The sequence below is a fragment of the Balaenoptera physalus genome, assembly GCF_965194825.1.
Source record: "Balaenoptera physalus genome assembly, chromosome: 7".
Taxonomy (NCBI): Eukaryota; Metazoa; Chordata; class Mammalia; order Artiodactyla; family Balaenopteridae; genus Balaenoptera; species Balaenoptera physalus.
This window is the reverse complement of record NC_138886.1, coordinates 63,850,754-63,868,221: the sequence shown is the minus strand read 5'-3', so window position 1 is coordinate 63,868,221 and position 17,468 is coordinate 63,850,754. Positions and strand designations below refer to the sequence as shown.

Sequence of the window (17,468 nt, the reverse complement as noted above, 5' to 3'; positions counted from 1 at the left end):
TATTTATTTAGTTTTGGCTGTGTTGGGTCTTCGTTTCTGTGCGAGGACTTTCTCCAGTTGCGGCGAGCGGGGGCCACTCTTCATCGCGGTGCGCGGGCCTCTCACTATCGTGGCCTCTCTTGTTGCGGAGCACAGGCTCCAGACGCGCAGGCTCAGCAGTTGTGGCTCACGGGCTTAGTTGCTCCGCGGCATGTGGGATCTTCCCAGACCAGGGCTCGAACCCGTGTCCCCTGCATTGGCAGGGAGATTCTTTAACCACTGCGCCACCAGGGAAGCCCCCTGGAAGCATTTTAATTCTGAGGATTTTCACACTCTTACTGTCTCCCTGGGGCAGCAGAGAGTAGCCATATCCCTCCCACCTGAGGTGTCCCCCTCCCTCCTCACCCTCACTACACTTCTTCTTCTGGATGAGAACCTGGGGAGAAGACTGGTGTTTGTGAGGGTCCCCATCTGCAGTCCTGGGCAGAGCTAGACCAGCTAGCAAGCATGTCTGACTTACTCAGGCTCCTGACCCGTGGCCCACGGCTACTGGGGGCCCTGGACCTGGAGGTCACGGGAGGGTCGGGAGGCATTCCTGGAGGTCTGGCTTCACCACCTTCGCCAGAAAAAGGATCCAGTTCTTGAGATGAAGGGAGTCCCAGGGAGTGGCAGCAAGGGTGAGAAAGCAGTGAAATCATGTGAGGTATATTAATGGTGCCCAGAAATAGGTCTGTGTAAAGTATTTGCTGTATGTACGGGTTCTGCTTTTGTGTGATTCATGACGGGAGCAAGGGTGGGACTGCTGGTAACAGCAGCTCACTTTTTAATCAGGGAAGGATTTGTGAAAAAACAGTGGTTTCAAGAGATCTTTGAAGTAATTCCAACAAGGTGCTAATTGTGGTTGTGGTTTTCCTTTTTCTTTATTTCTTTTTTTTTTTTTTTTTTTTAAATGGGTGGACTTTAGTCTACCAGGTGCTACCGAGCTGAGGGCCCCTGAACCTTCATTCCCTATGCATGGGCAGTGGCAAATAAAACCATACCAATTGCCCTGTACAATTGGAAAGTTAAAAAATTTTCCTGAGAGATTATTTAGCTTCTAAAGGTTAAACGTTTGTTTAAACAGACCCAGTTTGCATTTTACAAGAGTTTTGCTTTTACAGTTCTTCGTTGTAAGCATACTTGGTTTTTGTTCTAACCTTTGGTTTAAAACACTTGAACAAATTCTAGTGTTTAATCATTTATTTGCTTCCTGCTTATGTTGATCTCTTTCATCTTGATGTTTATTTTCAGGATACCTTGAGGATAGTTTTGTAAAATCTGGAGTCTTCAATGTATCAGAACTTGTGAGGGTATCCAGAAGTAAGTAAACTCTTTTCTTATTATTTAACTATACAGTATGATTTAAAATTTTTTTATTTGAACCTTAACTACAGTATGAAGAGAACTGTGTATTAGGAGAATTTGAGTTTTAAAATCTCTGACCTTTTGATGAAATCATAAGTGAATATATTTTGTCTGGTTTTCTAAAATATTTGCATTTAAATCAACACTTTCTGTAGTACAAAAATAATTTGCGGTTTGTTCTGCTTGCTGTGTTATTGGTATTCATTTAATTCACTGTTCACTCTGTGACCATAGATGGTCATTTATATCAAAGGAAGTGTGATTAATTAAATGTACTCAGTGTTGTTATGATAACCCACATAAGTTTCCTGTAGATAAGTGCTTTTTCATTTTGCTAACATTTTGGTGAGGGCTTGGAGATGTACAGGATATACACACTAACATGCAGAGTGTAGAGGGATGCAGAAATTAACTTTGCAGATTGTAGCTGGATATAGATAGAAAGCATTGTTATCCAAAACAATGTCCAATTGTTTTCATTGGCCACCTCACCTGAGACACCATTCTTGGCAGGCTGGATGAGAATTTTCTCGAGTAAGTTCACCTGGCCAGCTAACTAAGCATGGGGGAAGTTTCCTTGATCAACTCTTTTAGTTATTACTGGTGTGTGCGAATATATGTAAGATGCAGTTCTTATCTCATTGATTATGCTGAAGGGGGTGACTCATTTCTACTTGCTCTCTTCTCTGATTTAGCTTATTTATGTAACTTTGAAGGGTGTATTTTCACCTGACATTTTGATAGAGAGTGTCACAGTTTGGAATGATTTATTCAGATGATGTAGGGGCACTCTGGAGCCTGTTTAAGTTGTGTTTTTCACTTGGGTCAAATTCAGAGGTCATGAACAAGAATTATGATGATCCAAAAAGAACAAACAAGAATGAGTTACTAAGGGTAAGTATAGGTAGTGCTTTAGCATGGCGTTGAGTGAAGTAATCTCCAAGGTAGTAGGTGACTTTGTCTTTGGAACTGTAGTTTCTCAAGTAGTTCAGATTTCTGAAGTGGCTAGTGCAAACAGCCTGTATTTCAGAGAGTTCTGTACATGAGCATTTAAGACTTCAGTAGCATGCTTTCTGACGTAATTCTGCAGTGGATAAATGTATGCCCCAAAGACTTCTGCCCTGGGTCTGTTGACTTGGGGGCAGTGTAGGAGACCAAATTAATATCCTGTATGCCTGTACCTACAGGGTTCATATTTGCTGGGCAAGAGGATTCTGATGGTCTGCTTCATTTACTTCATTCACCAAGGCGATGAGCCTTGTGTGTTTTTCCTGATCAATATGTGTTGTGCAAAGGCCTCTGATATTTGAACTTTTTAATGTTTATTTTTAATTTGGAAAGGAACATGCCTGACTTACTTACTACTACTTTATGGCATCATGTAAGGAAGGGGATATTTAAAGGGGTGTGTGTGTGTGTGTGTGTGTGTGTGTCCCCATACTGCTCTTCAGCAGAGAGGCTATGCTGCTTCAGTTATGAGACATTATGAAATTATTTGTTTAAATTTGTACTTTTCTCCGTTTTATGATACATTTTCATCCTTCTTATGAGAAGGACAGTAGAGTCGTCTGTCAGAAAATATTATTAGTTCCTCATTATAGGTAACATTATGCTAGATGCTGTAGGAGAGCCACATGAGAACTTTTAAAAGCCCAGATTGATATTTTGAGAAATCTGAATTTGAAACATAAAAATAGATTAAAAAATACCTTTCTAGGGACTTTCCTGGTGGTCCAGTGGTGGAGAATTCACCTTCCAAAGCGGGAGGTGCGGGTTCGATCCCTGGTTCGGGAGCTAAGATCCCACATGCCTTGTGGCCAAAAAACCAAAACATAAAACAGAAGAAATATTGTAACAAATTCAATAAAGACTTTAAAAATGGTCCACATCAAAAAAATCTTTTAAAATAAAATACCTGTCTATAATAGTTCAGAAATGAGGTAAATTTAACATAGACCATTCATTCTTTCTTAATTTATATTGTCATCTCCTAGAGGTTTTTAAGTTATCTGTTATAACAAACATTACTAATTTGTAATTAGTATATTAATTATCTGTATTCATTCATTAGTTACTTTATTCAGCAAACATTTATTTTCTACTCCATATGTAAATAGGTGTCTCTGAAATGCTTGAGAAGTTATTCTCCTAAGTGTTTTAATATATCCACATTATAATCTTATTTACGCAATTGAACTTCATTGTTTATGAAATAAGGGTTTGCTAAGTAAACATCAACTTCAGCGCAACCCTTATGCTGTATATCACGAATTCTGACTTCTTGAGGGTTTATGGTATGTTAATGGTTTCTGTCCTCTGGGGTTTTACTCTCATATGACCCTCTAATGTGCATGTTGACTTTAGCTAATGAAGCTATTCAGTTTTAGGATAGTGATCTTTCTGGTGAATGATATTATCACCATCTTAAAAGTTGATTTAGGATCAGCTTTTGGAGTGAGGAGAACAATAAGAGAGATTAAGGGTTGGCCTCTAACCCTTGGAATCCGAGGTTCTTCTGAGCTTGGTTTCTAAGAGGGTATTGGCAGCCTCTTAAACATGATTTGCAGCCTTCAGGCCCCTTGCTGCTCTCTGGGAGAGGTGCTAACACTGATCTTTGCATCTGATGTAAGTTTTTCCAGAGGCTTTTAAACAGGCACATCTGCCTGGGACTTGCTGTTCTCATGCACTTTGTCATTAGATGAATTTTGTGCCTGTGTGCTGTTTTAGAATCTGGCCATGTTAGTTATTAATCTACTTTAATTTCTGTAATCTCCCATTTAGTGTAAAAATGCACACTGAATTTTACAGTGCTCATGTGTAAATCCGTAGACAAAGTGTTTTTGTTCTTGTTTTGCTTAAGCCATGGCTAAAGCTTGATTTTCTGTCTTGTCCCCCACCCCCGCAGTTTTATTGAGATTTAGTTGACATGTAGCACTGTATAATTTTAAGTTGTATAGCATAATGACTTGACTGACGTATGTTGTGAAATGCCACAGTAAGTTTAGTCAACAGCCATCATCTCATACAGATACGAAAAAGAGAGAGAAAACGTTATTTCCTTGTGATGAGAACTCAGGATCTGCTCTCTTAACAGCTTTCCTATATATCCTACAGCGGTGTTAATTGTAGTCATCATGTTGTACATTACATCCCCAATACCTATTTATTTTATAACTGGAAGTTTGTACGTTTTGACCCCCTTCCTCCAATTCTCCCTCCCCCCCCTCAACACCCACCTCTGGTAACCTTTTCTATGAGTTTGGTCTTTTGTTTGTTTGTTTGTTTAGATTCCACTATTGCTTTCTTGATACTTTGGAAGAATCCTTCTGGAACAAAACTTAGAAAAAAACAAAATTTCCACAGATTTTTAATTATCATTTTCCTATAAATTATACCTAGTATGCTTACGGTCAAGCAATCTGTGTTGACTATCAAGCCATATGTTTATTAAATAGAAACTACAGATCTTTGCCGAAGTATTGCATGAGCTTAATAAATTGCAAATAGTTGATATAAGATATAACCTGTAAGTTTCCTGTCGGTAACTCAGTTCTTTGAATTGTATCTATCACTGCTGTTGGAAGCCAAACAGATTGCTTACTTTCACTGAGCCCCTCAAATGCCTCCTTCCAGCACATACTCTGCTTTCCAATGTCACATAGAACATGGTTCTAATAATAAACTTTAAAGCATGTGGTTACTGTGGGATTTCTTACCTTGCATTTTTTTTAACCTCTGGTGTATCTCAAGCCACAACAAACAGCTACATTTTAACTGTCCAAAGAACTCGAGCCGTTAGGCATAGTTGCACATTGAACACTAATATTTTCTGTATAAAATGAGGCTAAAGCATATTATATAATATGAACAACCTAACAGAAGGCAGAAACTCCAGAGTTTTAGAGCTGAGACTAATCTCGTATGTATTGATTAATTTTTAATGGGGAGAGATAATCATTGTATATTCCTTGATTGTTTCCCTACAATAAAGCATGCACCTCCTAATCATATTTTCTTTAAAAATACTTTGTTAGTCTCAGCCTGCCTGAGATATTGAAGTACAATTCAACTGATAGTGAAGTGCAATTGAAGTACGATTCAGCTGATAGTGAACACATTTCAAATGTTTATTAAAAATTCTGAGTAAGAAAAATTCCTTGAAAATCGGCTGTCCCTTTGGAATTTTTTACTCACTGTGTGGTTAGTTTGGAGAGAGAGGAAGGTTAAGTAGACTTTGTGTTCTTAGTGTGAATTTCAAGGGCTCCAGAATTTTGCCGCCCCACATAGGATACACTTTCTCTCATTGGAGATCTTGAAGGCCTGATAAAAACAGATGAAAAAATAGAAACTATTCTTAAGCATTGTCCTTTGACACCAACCTGGCTGGCCTCCATCTTGTATATCATCTCTGCCCATGACCTTGCTCCTGTAGTAATTGCTGTTTAGAGTAACCTCCCTTTAGTACCTTACTTGTCTTCCAAAGCCCTGGGCCAGCTGTGACTTTTCCACAGATTTCTTGGACCATTCAAGCTTGTATCAGATTCTTCTTTCCTTGAAATCCTGTAGCATTTATTGATCATGTCTTTCATTTGGAAGTTTCATTATAAAACGCATTATGCTTGTATCTCTGTGTTTTTCATGAGTATTTTGTTTACCCAACTTGTTGCCCAGTATGTCTTGTTAAGGACGGGAATTATCTTAGACTGTTTTGTGTCCCTTGCAGCACCTGCCAGTAATGGGCACAATATCTTATCGAATGAACAAACCTTCAGCAAATAGGTTCATTTGTACCAGTTCACCAGCTTTGCGTGGGTTTTTGAACTGTTTCATCTTTGTTGACCACTCTAGGTTGCCAGGGCAGAATTTCAGGGAAGAAAGCAAGGAAAGAAGGGAATTCACATTTGTTGAATATCCATTATACACTAGGCATGATGCTGGACTTTTATCACTCCTTACCTCATCTCATCCTCAAAATAATCATATGTGATAGGTTATTCTAATTTTCATTTTACAGTTCAGGAAACTGAGGCACATAGCCAATAAGTGGCAGAGGGAGTTAAAACTAAAAGGCTGTCTATCTCCCAAGACCCTACGCATTCTAACACAACATGCTGTCTGACAGATTTATTCAAGATGTCTAGAAACCAATTTTAAAAATTTGAAAAGATGTAATCCATTGTACAACAACCAATATTACATTAAAATTTTCAGTTCTTAATACATCAACAAACTCAAAAAGACTTCTTGATTTATAAAATAATACCTTAAAGTATAAAACTCCATGAGTATATTTTAAATGACTTATGAAGTTGGGCATACAAACTTTTTTAAAAATAAAACATAGCTGTTGAGTAAAACTGTACTCACCATTCATATATGAAACCTGAATATGTATTTTGGAAAAAGAATCTTGACTTTTATTTCATATTTGTCAATTTTACTTATATTACCTGTCCTAACACAAGAATTATTTTTATATCAAATAATTATAAATATGATTTCTAATGCATTCTAACATTAATGTTAACATTATTATAAAATAATAATCGCCTTTTGTGAAACTATTCTAATTCGATTTATTTAACAATAATTTGGTTTTTGAGATCTGACTTAGTACAAAGTGCCTTGCTTGATGCTGAACAATAGGCAACATATATTGTTCCCTGTGGCGCATCTAGAGACTAGCGGGGTGACAGGTGTAGTGACGACTAACACAAAGGACTGAGTGAAGAAGCTTGGGCAGTGGGAGTGGGAGAAGGGGTAACCAGTGATGATAGTCAGCGTGCCTCAAGTTTCCACACTTGAACATTGGCATCGTGAGGATGTTTGCAAGTCTTAACCAGTGAACGGCTGGTATTAGATTCTTAAGGTAAAGAGAGTTCCCCTCATCCTTGCCCAGAGGCATGGAAAATATTAGATTATCGTGTTTGAATAGAGATGACAACAGTAAATGGCATTCCCAATGTTTGTTGGTGTTGTTGTTTCATTCCTCAGCACCCATAACCCAGGGAACTGGAGTCAACTTCCCAATTGGAGAAATCCCAAGCCAACCATACTATCATGACATGAACTCGGGGGTCAATCTTCAGAGGTCGCTGTCTTCTCCACCAAGCAGGTAACTGCAACAGGAGTTGCTTTTGTTCTCAGTCTGTATGCAAATAGGTAGATAAGTAGACATGCAGATAGATAGGTACGCAGGTAAAGAGAAGGGGGACGTAAAGCAAAGAGTTCAAGATTTTTGCTGATTTTACACAAAGTTTTAATCTTTCCTGGTTAAATTTATTTTGAAATTTGAAAGTTAAATAGTTGTTCAAAGCATTTTAAAAAGTCTTTTTGGGGAGACGAGGGAACTATGAAAATATTAATATTTTTATTCTCTTATATGAAGTTATTATAACTCTATAAGAAATTCTTTTGGTGACTTTAAAAATGATGTTGCCATAGCAAAGATCCCTGGTTTAGGATTGATTCATCCAACTTTTACCCTAATACCATGTCCAAGCTGGGGATAATGAAACGTGAAAAATAAAATGTGTCATTTACTTAACCTTAAAAGGCCTTATTCTAGGCAACAGGTTTGCCAAGTTCTTCAATTAGTTGATGTTCTTTGAATAATTTAGTTAACTCTCAGTTACCAGTGAAAGTATTACCTGCTCTGAGATTTGGCCTAACCAGCCTTTGTTGGGGAACAGCTACAGTGAGGTGACTTTGCCTTTTAGTTCTCTGCTGACATTCTCATATTTCTCTCTTGACCTTCTGATTGTAACTTTCAGTCCCACAGGAGTTTAAAAAGAGATCTCCTATTTAAATGAGGGAAAATTAACTTGGCAAGTTGTAGTACATAGGATTTCATGATATGTTCCCCTATTGTTGAATGATAGAAGAGGGCTGAGTGTGAATAAGACAAATAAATATTATAGCTTTATTGGGGTTTTTTGAGTTGGATCTTCAGTATAGGAAGAGCAATCTCATTTCCATAGCCTTAAATATGCCCACGATCAGTTAGAAGATCATACGTGAGTTCCAGAGCAAAACATATATTTCACAGTATCAACTGTTAAAAAATTTAAAAATCTGGATAACTATATTCCTATGCTATCCTCAAAAACAAAAATTAATTGCATTTGAATTAATTATGGGGCTATGCACATTTGTTTGTTTATTAACTAAGTTCAATTTGATGTCATTTATGGTCAAACTATATTTTCGTATAGTTAGATTGCATAGCAAGATAATAGGGTTTATTATCATTAAAACTGTCTGTGATATGGTGAAGTGTTAAAAATGCTTTAGTTTTTCTAAATTTAAAATGTGAATAGTAATTTTTATTTTGTCTGGTGGATTGGTATGCTGTCAACACAGATCTTTCCTCATGATCATTCAGTATCAGATACTATGTCATTCAAATAAAAAAGGTTTAAGAAACATTTCTCTATTATTTCCTTATGAAAATCTTTTCCCCCTCATTTCAAGTTTTCCATACATATTTACAGCTGATTTACAGATGGGAGAATTAGATTAAAGGAGGCTTAAAAAATACATTCTAACTTTGGATACCCTACAAAGAAACTAAAGAAACTGTTTACTCTCACTGTGGTTTAGCATGGATAGAAATTGCCATCTTCTACATCATGTTAATACTCTGGGAGTTGTGAGCCAAATATTAATCACAAATGTATCTATGAATATACCCAGACATGCACATGCTTCCAGGATTTGGAAACAGTGTAGTAGAAAGAGCACAGTCTCAGAAGTCAGAAGTCCTTACTTTGTGTCAGACTGCTTCCATTAACGTGCCCCGGGCAATTGATTTTCTCCAAATCTGTCTTCCCACTTCTATGAAAATGGAGGATTGGTTTATGTGTATGGCTTCTAAAGTGAATTACAACTCTGAAATCCTATGACATTAGGTTTATTATCACTGTATAAAGTTCATTCAGAAGGTATCTTATTTAGTTTTTATTTCCATAGGTGTGAATAAGATTTTTTTTAAGGAAAAAATATCCATTTCTATACTCATAACTTACTGTTTAATAGGGTATTGGTGGAGATGTTTGAAAACAGTATATCAAGCAATATGGCATGTGGCATAGCATAGCTTTATAATCTCTGCTCTAAATATTCACTTTTCTTGGTAATTGAGATAAAACTATGTTTTCTTTATTAAAATATATTATAATATTTTGAAAGTTATTTTGGTTTGAATTTGGCAATGGCCTGTTTTTCATGGTTGATCTTAAGACTAAAGGATCAATAACCTAAGTTTTTAGGAAAAAAATCTAAAAACAATAAATGCTGGAAAAGGTGTGGTGAAAAGGGAACCCTCCTACACTTTTGGTGGGAATGTAAATTGATACAACCACTATGGAAAACAGTATGGAGGTTCCTTAAAAAACTAAAAATAGAACTACCATATGACCCAGCAGTCCCACTACTGGGTGTATACCCTGAGAAAACCATAATTCAAAAAGAGTCATGTACCACAATGTTCAATGCAGCACTATTTACAATAGCCAGGACATGGAACCAAGCTAAATGTCCATCGACAGATGAATGAATAAAGAAGATGTGGCACATATATACAGTGGAATATTACTCAGCCATAAAAAGAAACGAAATTGAGTTATTTGTAGTGAGGTGGATGGACCTAGAGTCTGTGATACAGAGTGAAGTAAGTCAGAAAGAGAAAAGCAAATACCATATGCTAACACATATATATGGAATCTAAAAAAAAAAAAAAAAAAAACGGTTCTGATGAACCTAGTTGCAGGGCAGGAATAAAGATGTAGACAGAGAATGGACTTGAGGACACGGGGTGGGAGGGGGAAGCTGGGGCGAAGTGAGAGTAGCGTTGACGTATATGCACTACCGAATGTAAAATAGTTAGCTAGTGGGAAGCAGCAGCATGATCTCCCTCTGCTTTGCAATGACCAAGAGAGGTGGGATAGGGAGGATGGGAGGGAGGCCCACAAGGGAGGGGATATGGGGACATATGTGTGCATATAGCTGATTCACTTTGTTGTACAACAGAAAGTAACACAGTATTGTGAAGCAATTATACTCCAATAAAGATCTATTAAAAAAAAAGGATATATGAAATAGTTTATAATCAGTAAAGTACTATAAAATTTTTAATATTATTAAATATAGGGTTGCTACTAATAATTACTATCTTATAAGTGTCTTGTAAATGCCAGCCACTAAATGCATGAGCTTTACATTTAATAACTCATTTAATCCTCTCAACCACTCCCCTTTTTATTATTTCCATTTTACAGATGATTAAACTGAGTTTAGGAAGGTTAAGGAGTTTACTTATCTTTGAATTGATATGAAGGGATTACACTTTTAATGACAAGTGCTGTACGAATGAACGTTATTCATATTGATAATAATTATTAGTCAGGTACAATCAATAACAATTTTTAAATTAGTATACCTATCACATTAAGAATTCACTTTTTAGTACTGAAAATAGTATTCTACTACTGGAAATGTATTTCAACATGTAAATATAATAAAAACCATATTTGTTAGGCAGGTACAGTTCTGATATGTTATAATAAATGATACATACAACTAGAAATGTCTGCTACTCCTATTGATGTCTTGAATACTCACCATTATTTCAAAATGGTTCTGAGATACTGTTACTTGTGTTTGTGGAAATTTCCACAGTAAGAATATTCTCAGATTATGTATTTTCAGATGCTACGCATCTTTCTAGAAATCCCATTAACGTTAACTATTGTCATATTTTAACAGCAAAAGACCCAAAACTATATCCATAGATGAAAATATGGAACCAAGTCCTACAGGAGACTTTTATCCCTCTCCGAATTCACCAGCTGCTGGAAGTCGAACATGGCATGAAAGAGATCAAGGTGAGTAATAAGGCGTTGCGTCTAGGAACAGTAGAGTAAAATGTCAGCTCCTTTCATAAATTTCATTTAGTCAAAATTTCATAATTGAATCAATATGGATTATATTTTTTTCATGAAATGATTGCAATAAAATTATTTTAAAGGTCATGTACTGGTCAGATCTTGTTAAAGTTAAGTTACAAAATTCCCATATTTTTATGTGTTTATTAAACTTTTTTTTTTAGACAAAATGATCTTTTAGAACCCTCAGTGTGTGTGTGACTGACGATGACCTGGCTACATTAGTTGGCTGGATTGTAGCAGAAGCACAAGTTCTGATTCAGTCAAATCAATTTACTCCTCTTAATGGGGTATTTTAAGGAGGAGCCAAGCTTTAAGCGGTTCGCAGGTGCTAGTTACTGAAAGTTCCCATTTAAAGGAAACCATACTTCCTTTTGGAAGTAGGTACAACATGAACAATAAATAAAAGTGTAATGTAAGACACTTGGTGTCTGAGTCAATCTAGTTATTCTATCTAGATAAAACTATAACCCAGTTCTAGGGCAGCTCTAGGGAAAAATATAACCTTAAGGAATAGGTATTATTTGACTCTCTGAATTCATACTTTGCTCTTTTTCATTCTTAAAATCTATTGGATTAAATATATTTCATCGGACATACTCATGCCTTTTTGCCACAGAAGGAGATGATTAAACATGGAAACAAAGATTAGCTAACAATTTTTGTTGGTATGTGTGCAAATATGACTTATATCAGCAGCACAAAATGTACTTGAAAATTCTTTTAAATAAAATTCTTCATTTTCTTAAAAATGTAAAAAAAAAGAGCTCATTATCAGTGTTTTTCAGCCCATGACTTGGGCGTGTGTATCTGAGGGTTGAGGAGCTGCATGTCCAGTAATCTCAGGAGACCAAATAGCTCTGAAGCTTAGCAGTTAAAGCCAAAGTTCAGGACTCCTTTTCTGCTGTTCCGTGTTTTCCTACCGAGGGCCATAGCATTTAAAGAATGGTGAAACATCTTCATGGAGGAATTGACATTGAGTCAGGTGGGTCTCCTTTAGCATGCTGAGATTTTTAACTAGTAAAGAAGGGGACAACGTGGGCACAGACAAAAGCACAGGCAAGCATTGAGGTGGGGAAGTAAGTTTCTGAATGGCCATGTATGAGCCCTGTGGTGGGAGGCTGTGTGTGTGGATGGAAATAAAGGGAGATCGTTTAAAGGAAGGATTTGAAAATCAGCTGGAGAGTTTGGGCTCTGAGATCTTACTCCACCTCCCCAATCTATTCTTTAGACAGAACCATCTTTTAAAACATAATAATGTCATATCACTCCCCTACTTCAGTCACGTCCTGCTCCTCTTAGGAGAAAATCAGAGTTCCTTCCTATGATCCACAGACCTTTTTCTTGTCCTCTGGCCTCTTGACCACTGCTCCAGCCTCAGAAGGGGCCATCTGCTTCCTTCTTGCACTTGAGCCTACTGCTTTGTTTAGATTGGAAATGCAATACCCAAGACCTTCATATAAGCCATGCCCTCTGGAGGGCTTCTCTTCTGTCTCTTCGTCTGGCAAATTCTTGGTCAATTTTCAGGTCCCAGCCTAAAATGAGGAATTTCAATCTAAAACAGGTCTTTACCTCTTGACACCTTGTATTGTTCCTTCATTGTGCTTCTAATACTTAGTTCCGTATTTGTTTATGGGATTAATTGTCTAAATCTGTAGATACTATGAGGGCAGGGACTTTATCTGTTTGGCTACTGTGTAACCAGCGCCTGGGAACCATGCACAACACTTAGTGCTTAGTAGGGGCAAATAAATATTTGTTGGCTACATGAACCATTGATAGGCAGAACACCAGTTTCATTAGCAAAGGCAGGAAATAACAAGGACTTAACCAGACTTGCAGAAGTAAGAATAAAAACAAAACCCTCACCCCTTTATATTTTATTGCTTGTTTTACTGACATTGTCAGCTTTTTCTAAACAAAGCCATATTTTCCTCATCAGAAAATTGTTCTGGAAAAGATTCTAATGGTAATAACGATAACATTATGAATGTGTGGCAATGGATGTGTTGCGCAGAAGTGTAGGTGTTCTTTATTATAGAGAGTGTCACTCTGTAAGAATTGATTCCTCTTTCAGCCTATTGAATAAAGCCAATCTCAAATCATATTATAAAACATTTTTGAAAAGTAGAAGGGAAACTGTCATTCTTTTCTTTTTGTAAAATTGTTGTATTGTCTTGGTGATTTTCTTTTGTCAAGATGACTGGAATTATTGGAGAAGTCTGTAAAGGCATATTAAGAGTAAGAAAGAATGATCCATTTTCATGTGTGCTTAGAAAAAAAAGTCTGTCACTTTAATTCTGAAGACTGAAGATTTTGTAATGTGCACAGGAAGCCCTTGTGGGAAGAAGACTTCAACTACAATGAAAACATGAGGGCAGGACAGTACTATCTTTATAAATTTGCTAAGCCAAATGCAGTCCTTTTGTTTGATGAAAATTGCTTTCTTTAAACTTGCAAAGTAAAATGCCCATCGTTGTTCTTGTCTATCTTCAAATGTTCTTTAGACGTACTTGCCTGTCATGAAGGGAGTTTTCTAAAGGGCATATTGAGTACCACTCGATATTGTAATCAATTTAGTACATGTCTAAAAATTCCTGCGCTAATTGTATGCAATAACTACTTACCGGTTGCTTAAAATATATTTGTGCTTATAATTGGCAGAAATGTTTAAAATTCACTGTGAATTATTTCGTGGGTCTGCCTTAGTTATTTGTGTTAACTTTGCATTAGCATCTACTCTTACCATAACCCTTAACAAAACTGAGTGAAATATGCGAATCAAAAATAACAAAATTATGGACAGTATGTGGCATTGCACCTTCCCTTATAATAATCTGAACCACAAACCTAAACCTTTGAGATTTATTCCAAGTAGGCAAAAATAAAGGATATAGTGTAACTAAATGATTATACTCATTTCATTTTAAAAATTAGGCAAAATTTTAATACAAAATCTAGATTCATGCAATGACAAATATTCCTGTATTTTAATAATTTAATGAAAAAAGTGTTTTTATTTTAGCATACTATAGACATAATTATATCTTTATGTCTTTTCAAAGCGCAAAAAAGTTAGAGTTTCCTGGACATAAAAGAGTTGTAATTTTAATTTTGTAGAATATAGACATGAACATTTTCAAACTGAACACTGCTTAATAGGGTTAAACATTTCGTAGGAATCTTTATAATTTGCTTAAATTTCTTCTGATAAATAGTGATAGAAATTAAATTTGTTAGAATCTATATTACATAATGTTTATGTTTTAACTTTATATTCTTTTATACATAAAGGAAGAAAAAAGAAAACTGGGCCAGTAAGAAAGGGATATACAGCAGCTGTTACATTCTTTCCTAGATTCTAGAATATTTTTTTCTTGCTTAGTCTCTTTTATGAATTCCCTAGTCTTAAACCTCGTGACTGGTTCTACCTCTATTGAAAACTTTGTTTTTTGGATAGTGCTTTCCATCATTTTAATGGTTAAATTAATAGAACCAGGATAGCTTATCAATTTGCATGTTGAAAATTTCTTTTATTATTCTAATACTTACCTCACAAAATATTCCCTCTGAGAGCTTGTCTACCTTAAATTTTTTCCTACCTGAGCCAGTTCACAGACTAAATTCCTCATTGATATAATTCTCTTGAAATCATTACAGTAGTCCTTTGTAACTTCTGATGTAAGAGGAAAAATAGAGGCAGGTCTTGGTTTTTCCTCTAATTTAAGTTACTTTCTTGGGACTAAAGCTTGTAGTATTTTCGTGGCCAGAAATTTAACAGACTAGTAATTGGTATGCTTGAACATTTGAAACAATTCTTTGTATCACTTTGTCTCTGCCATTCTAATAGTCGCTGATGCGTCTAAGCCTGAATATAAAGCTCCTAAAACGCTATTTAATAGACGTTTAGTGATATGGTAAATATATTTGTAATATACAGCTGGGCTTTCTAAATGGAAAATTTAACAGCTTCTTAGTCTAATGAGTATTTAAACAACTTGTAATCTTAGATAAAATGTAAATTCAGAAAGACTTTTAATGCAGTAAAATTTTATTAGTTCCTACACATTTAGAATTTGAGATAATTGAACTAAATTAACATTTATCAAATGCCTATTATTTGCCAGGACTTTTTCTAGGCATTGGGCACATAAATATGAATACATTAAATTTCCAGCCCTTGACCTGCTGAACAGAAATATAAATTTTTATTATTTATGAAAACAGTTTCTTCACAGAGAATAAATAATGTAAATCAGGTTATGAAGGGACTATCTCCATGCCCAACTTACTTTTAAGCATTATGAGAAATAAATCTTTACACAAAAATCAATAAATTGGTATGTTAGCAAAAACTAGCACTACTTAGTATTGGTATGTAATTACAATTTTAAGAGTAGTTGAAAAATTTATACTGGACTCTCAAATAGGCAGTATTTAGGCATCACATTCTGGTTGCTATAGGTACCAGAAAAAAGCACTATTTAAAAAAATTTACAGTTCTGTTGTACAGATAAGTCTTCAGCTAGTTTTTCTGAAGTTTTAATACATTTCCAAGCCCTAGAGATTTATTTGTGATAAATTTGCAAATGTTCTCATTAGTAATAGAGTCTTATATGTTGTGCTCAATTTTAATTTGCACTTTATAGAGTTCTGTAAGGATATGGTTTTAAATAAATAATGAATTAAGCCAAAGGGCTCAAGGGAACACTGGGGGCTAAAGAGTAATAATGCCAGCTTAGTATCATGCATTTAATCAAGTATAGGAAATAAATAACAATCAGTAGAGTGTGGTGACACTGATAGAACCAGAATCAGAGACCAGCCTTTCGTAAGTTTAAAAAAATATTAATAGATATGCTAGATACAAGAGCATTCAACTAAGTTTGGAAATTTTTATTTAAACAAAAATTTAAACTTTTTTATTCATAAATGAGTTTGTAGAATATTTAATATACTACTGTGTGCTGTGAATGTGAATATCCATGAGTGGATATTGACTGAATATGTTTATTAAGTTTGCGACTTCAGAACCTTTTTTCCCCCATCTAAGAATCTATAGGGAGATTTAGTCCTACATTCAAACCTTGGAAAACAGTGCTCTAGCCCAAACTACAGTCTGACAAATGATAAACTCTCAAGGTTCTTCTAGCTGTAGAAGTTGGGTGAATGAGCAGCTTTCACAAATAGTTGAGTAACTACTGACATTAAATGAAGTCCTAGAAAATGGCAAGGAAACAGCTTAGTAATCTCCTGGAAGAATGTTTAAGCTCCCTTTGGGGGGACCAGATAGAACACCAGCAATTCCTTACATTCCTAGAGTTTGTATCACAAGGATTAAATATCAAATGTTCAAATATCAAATTTTGAACCAGACAAAATCAAAGATACAAGCGCTTTTGATGGATACGTGTGAAGAGATGGCTTGAATTTAATGTTTAAGTACAATTTTAAAGTTTTTTTGTTTAGCTTATTATTTAAAAAATATCAAAAATCAAGAACTTACAGTTCTTACAGAACTTGCAATGACTCTCCATATATTATGTCTTCGGAGGGCAAACTCTGGGGATGCCTTCATCATAGTGTATTTCATTCTCTTCGGCTACACTGCTGTAGTTGAAAAATCACATTATGAACATCTTTCAAACAGAAAGGAAGACAATACATTGTTGGTGAAGGCTTTCATCAGAATTCCTTACATTGCCTACTAATTAACAGATGTTTGTGCTCTTTTCATGTGTTCTACTCAGGAAGAGCATTTTGGATGGGACGCAACTTGTGTACATGCTAGAAGGGACAATACTACTTACTAGGGGAAAGTGATACTCATATTTCTGTCTTCTGGAGCCTTAATGATTTGAAAATACAGCATTTTGTAGAAAAACCATCATGGATAATTAGTTTGAAAAAATTAGCAACTTGCTGTGTGACACTGGCTCTCTAGATTGGTAGAACACAGTCTAAATTAGGAAAGTGGAAAATCCATGGGAGACAGCGTGCTTCGTTATCCTAGTGTACCATGAAAAGTTTCTTAGAGTGGTAAAAGGTTTTATTTCAAATCCATTTACACATTAATTTCCTATTTAAGTTTATTTTGAAGTAGTTTGGAAAGCCAGTTTCTTTTGAGTTATTATACCACCA

The 17,468-nt window shown here is 35.6% G+C and overlaps 1 protein-coding gene across 12 annotated transcripts in view; it reads left to right on the top strand.

The window, feature by feature from the left end:
- NFIB (nuclear factor I B) overlaps nucleotides 1–17,468 on the top strand; it is a 236,558-nt gene that overhangs the window by 163,535 nt on the left and 55,555 nt on the right. For all 12 annotated transcript variants that reach the window (XM_082467953.1, XM_082467956.1, XM_082467947.1 and 9 more), the window contains 3 exons: nucleotides 1,270–1,338; nucleotides 7,378–7,498; nucleotides 11,149–11,267. In XM_082467953.1, the coding sequence (XP_082324079.1) occupies nucleotides 1,270–1,338; nucleotides 7,378–7,498; nucleotides 11,149–11,267 (309 nt within the window). The remainder of the gene's footprint in view (nucleotides 1–1,269; nucleotides 1,339–7,377; nucleotides 7,499–11,148; nucleotides 11,268–17,468) is intronic.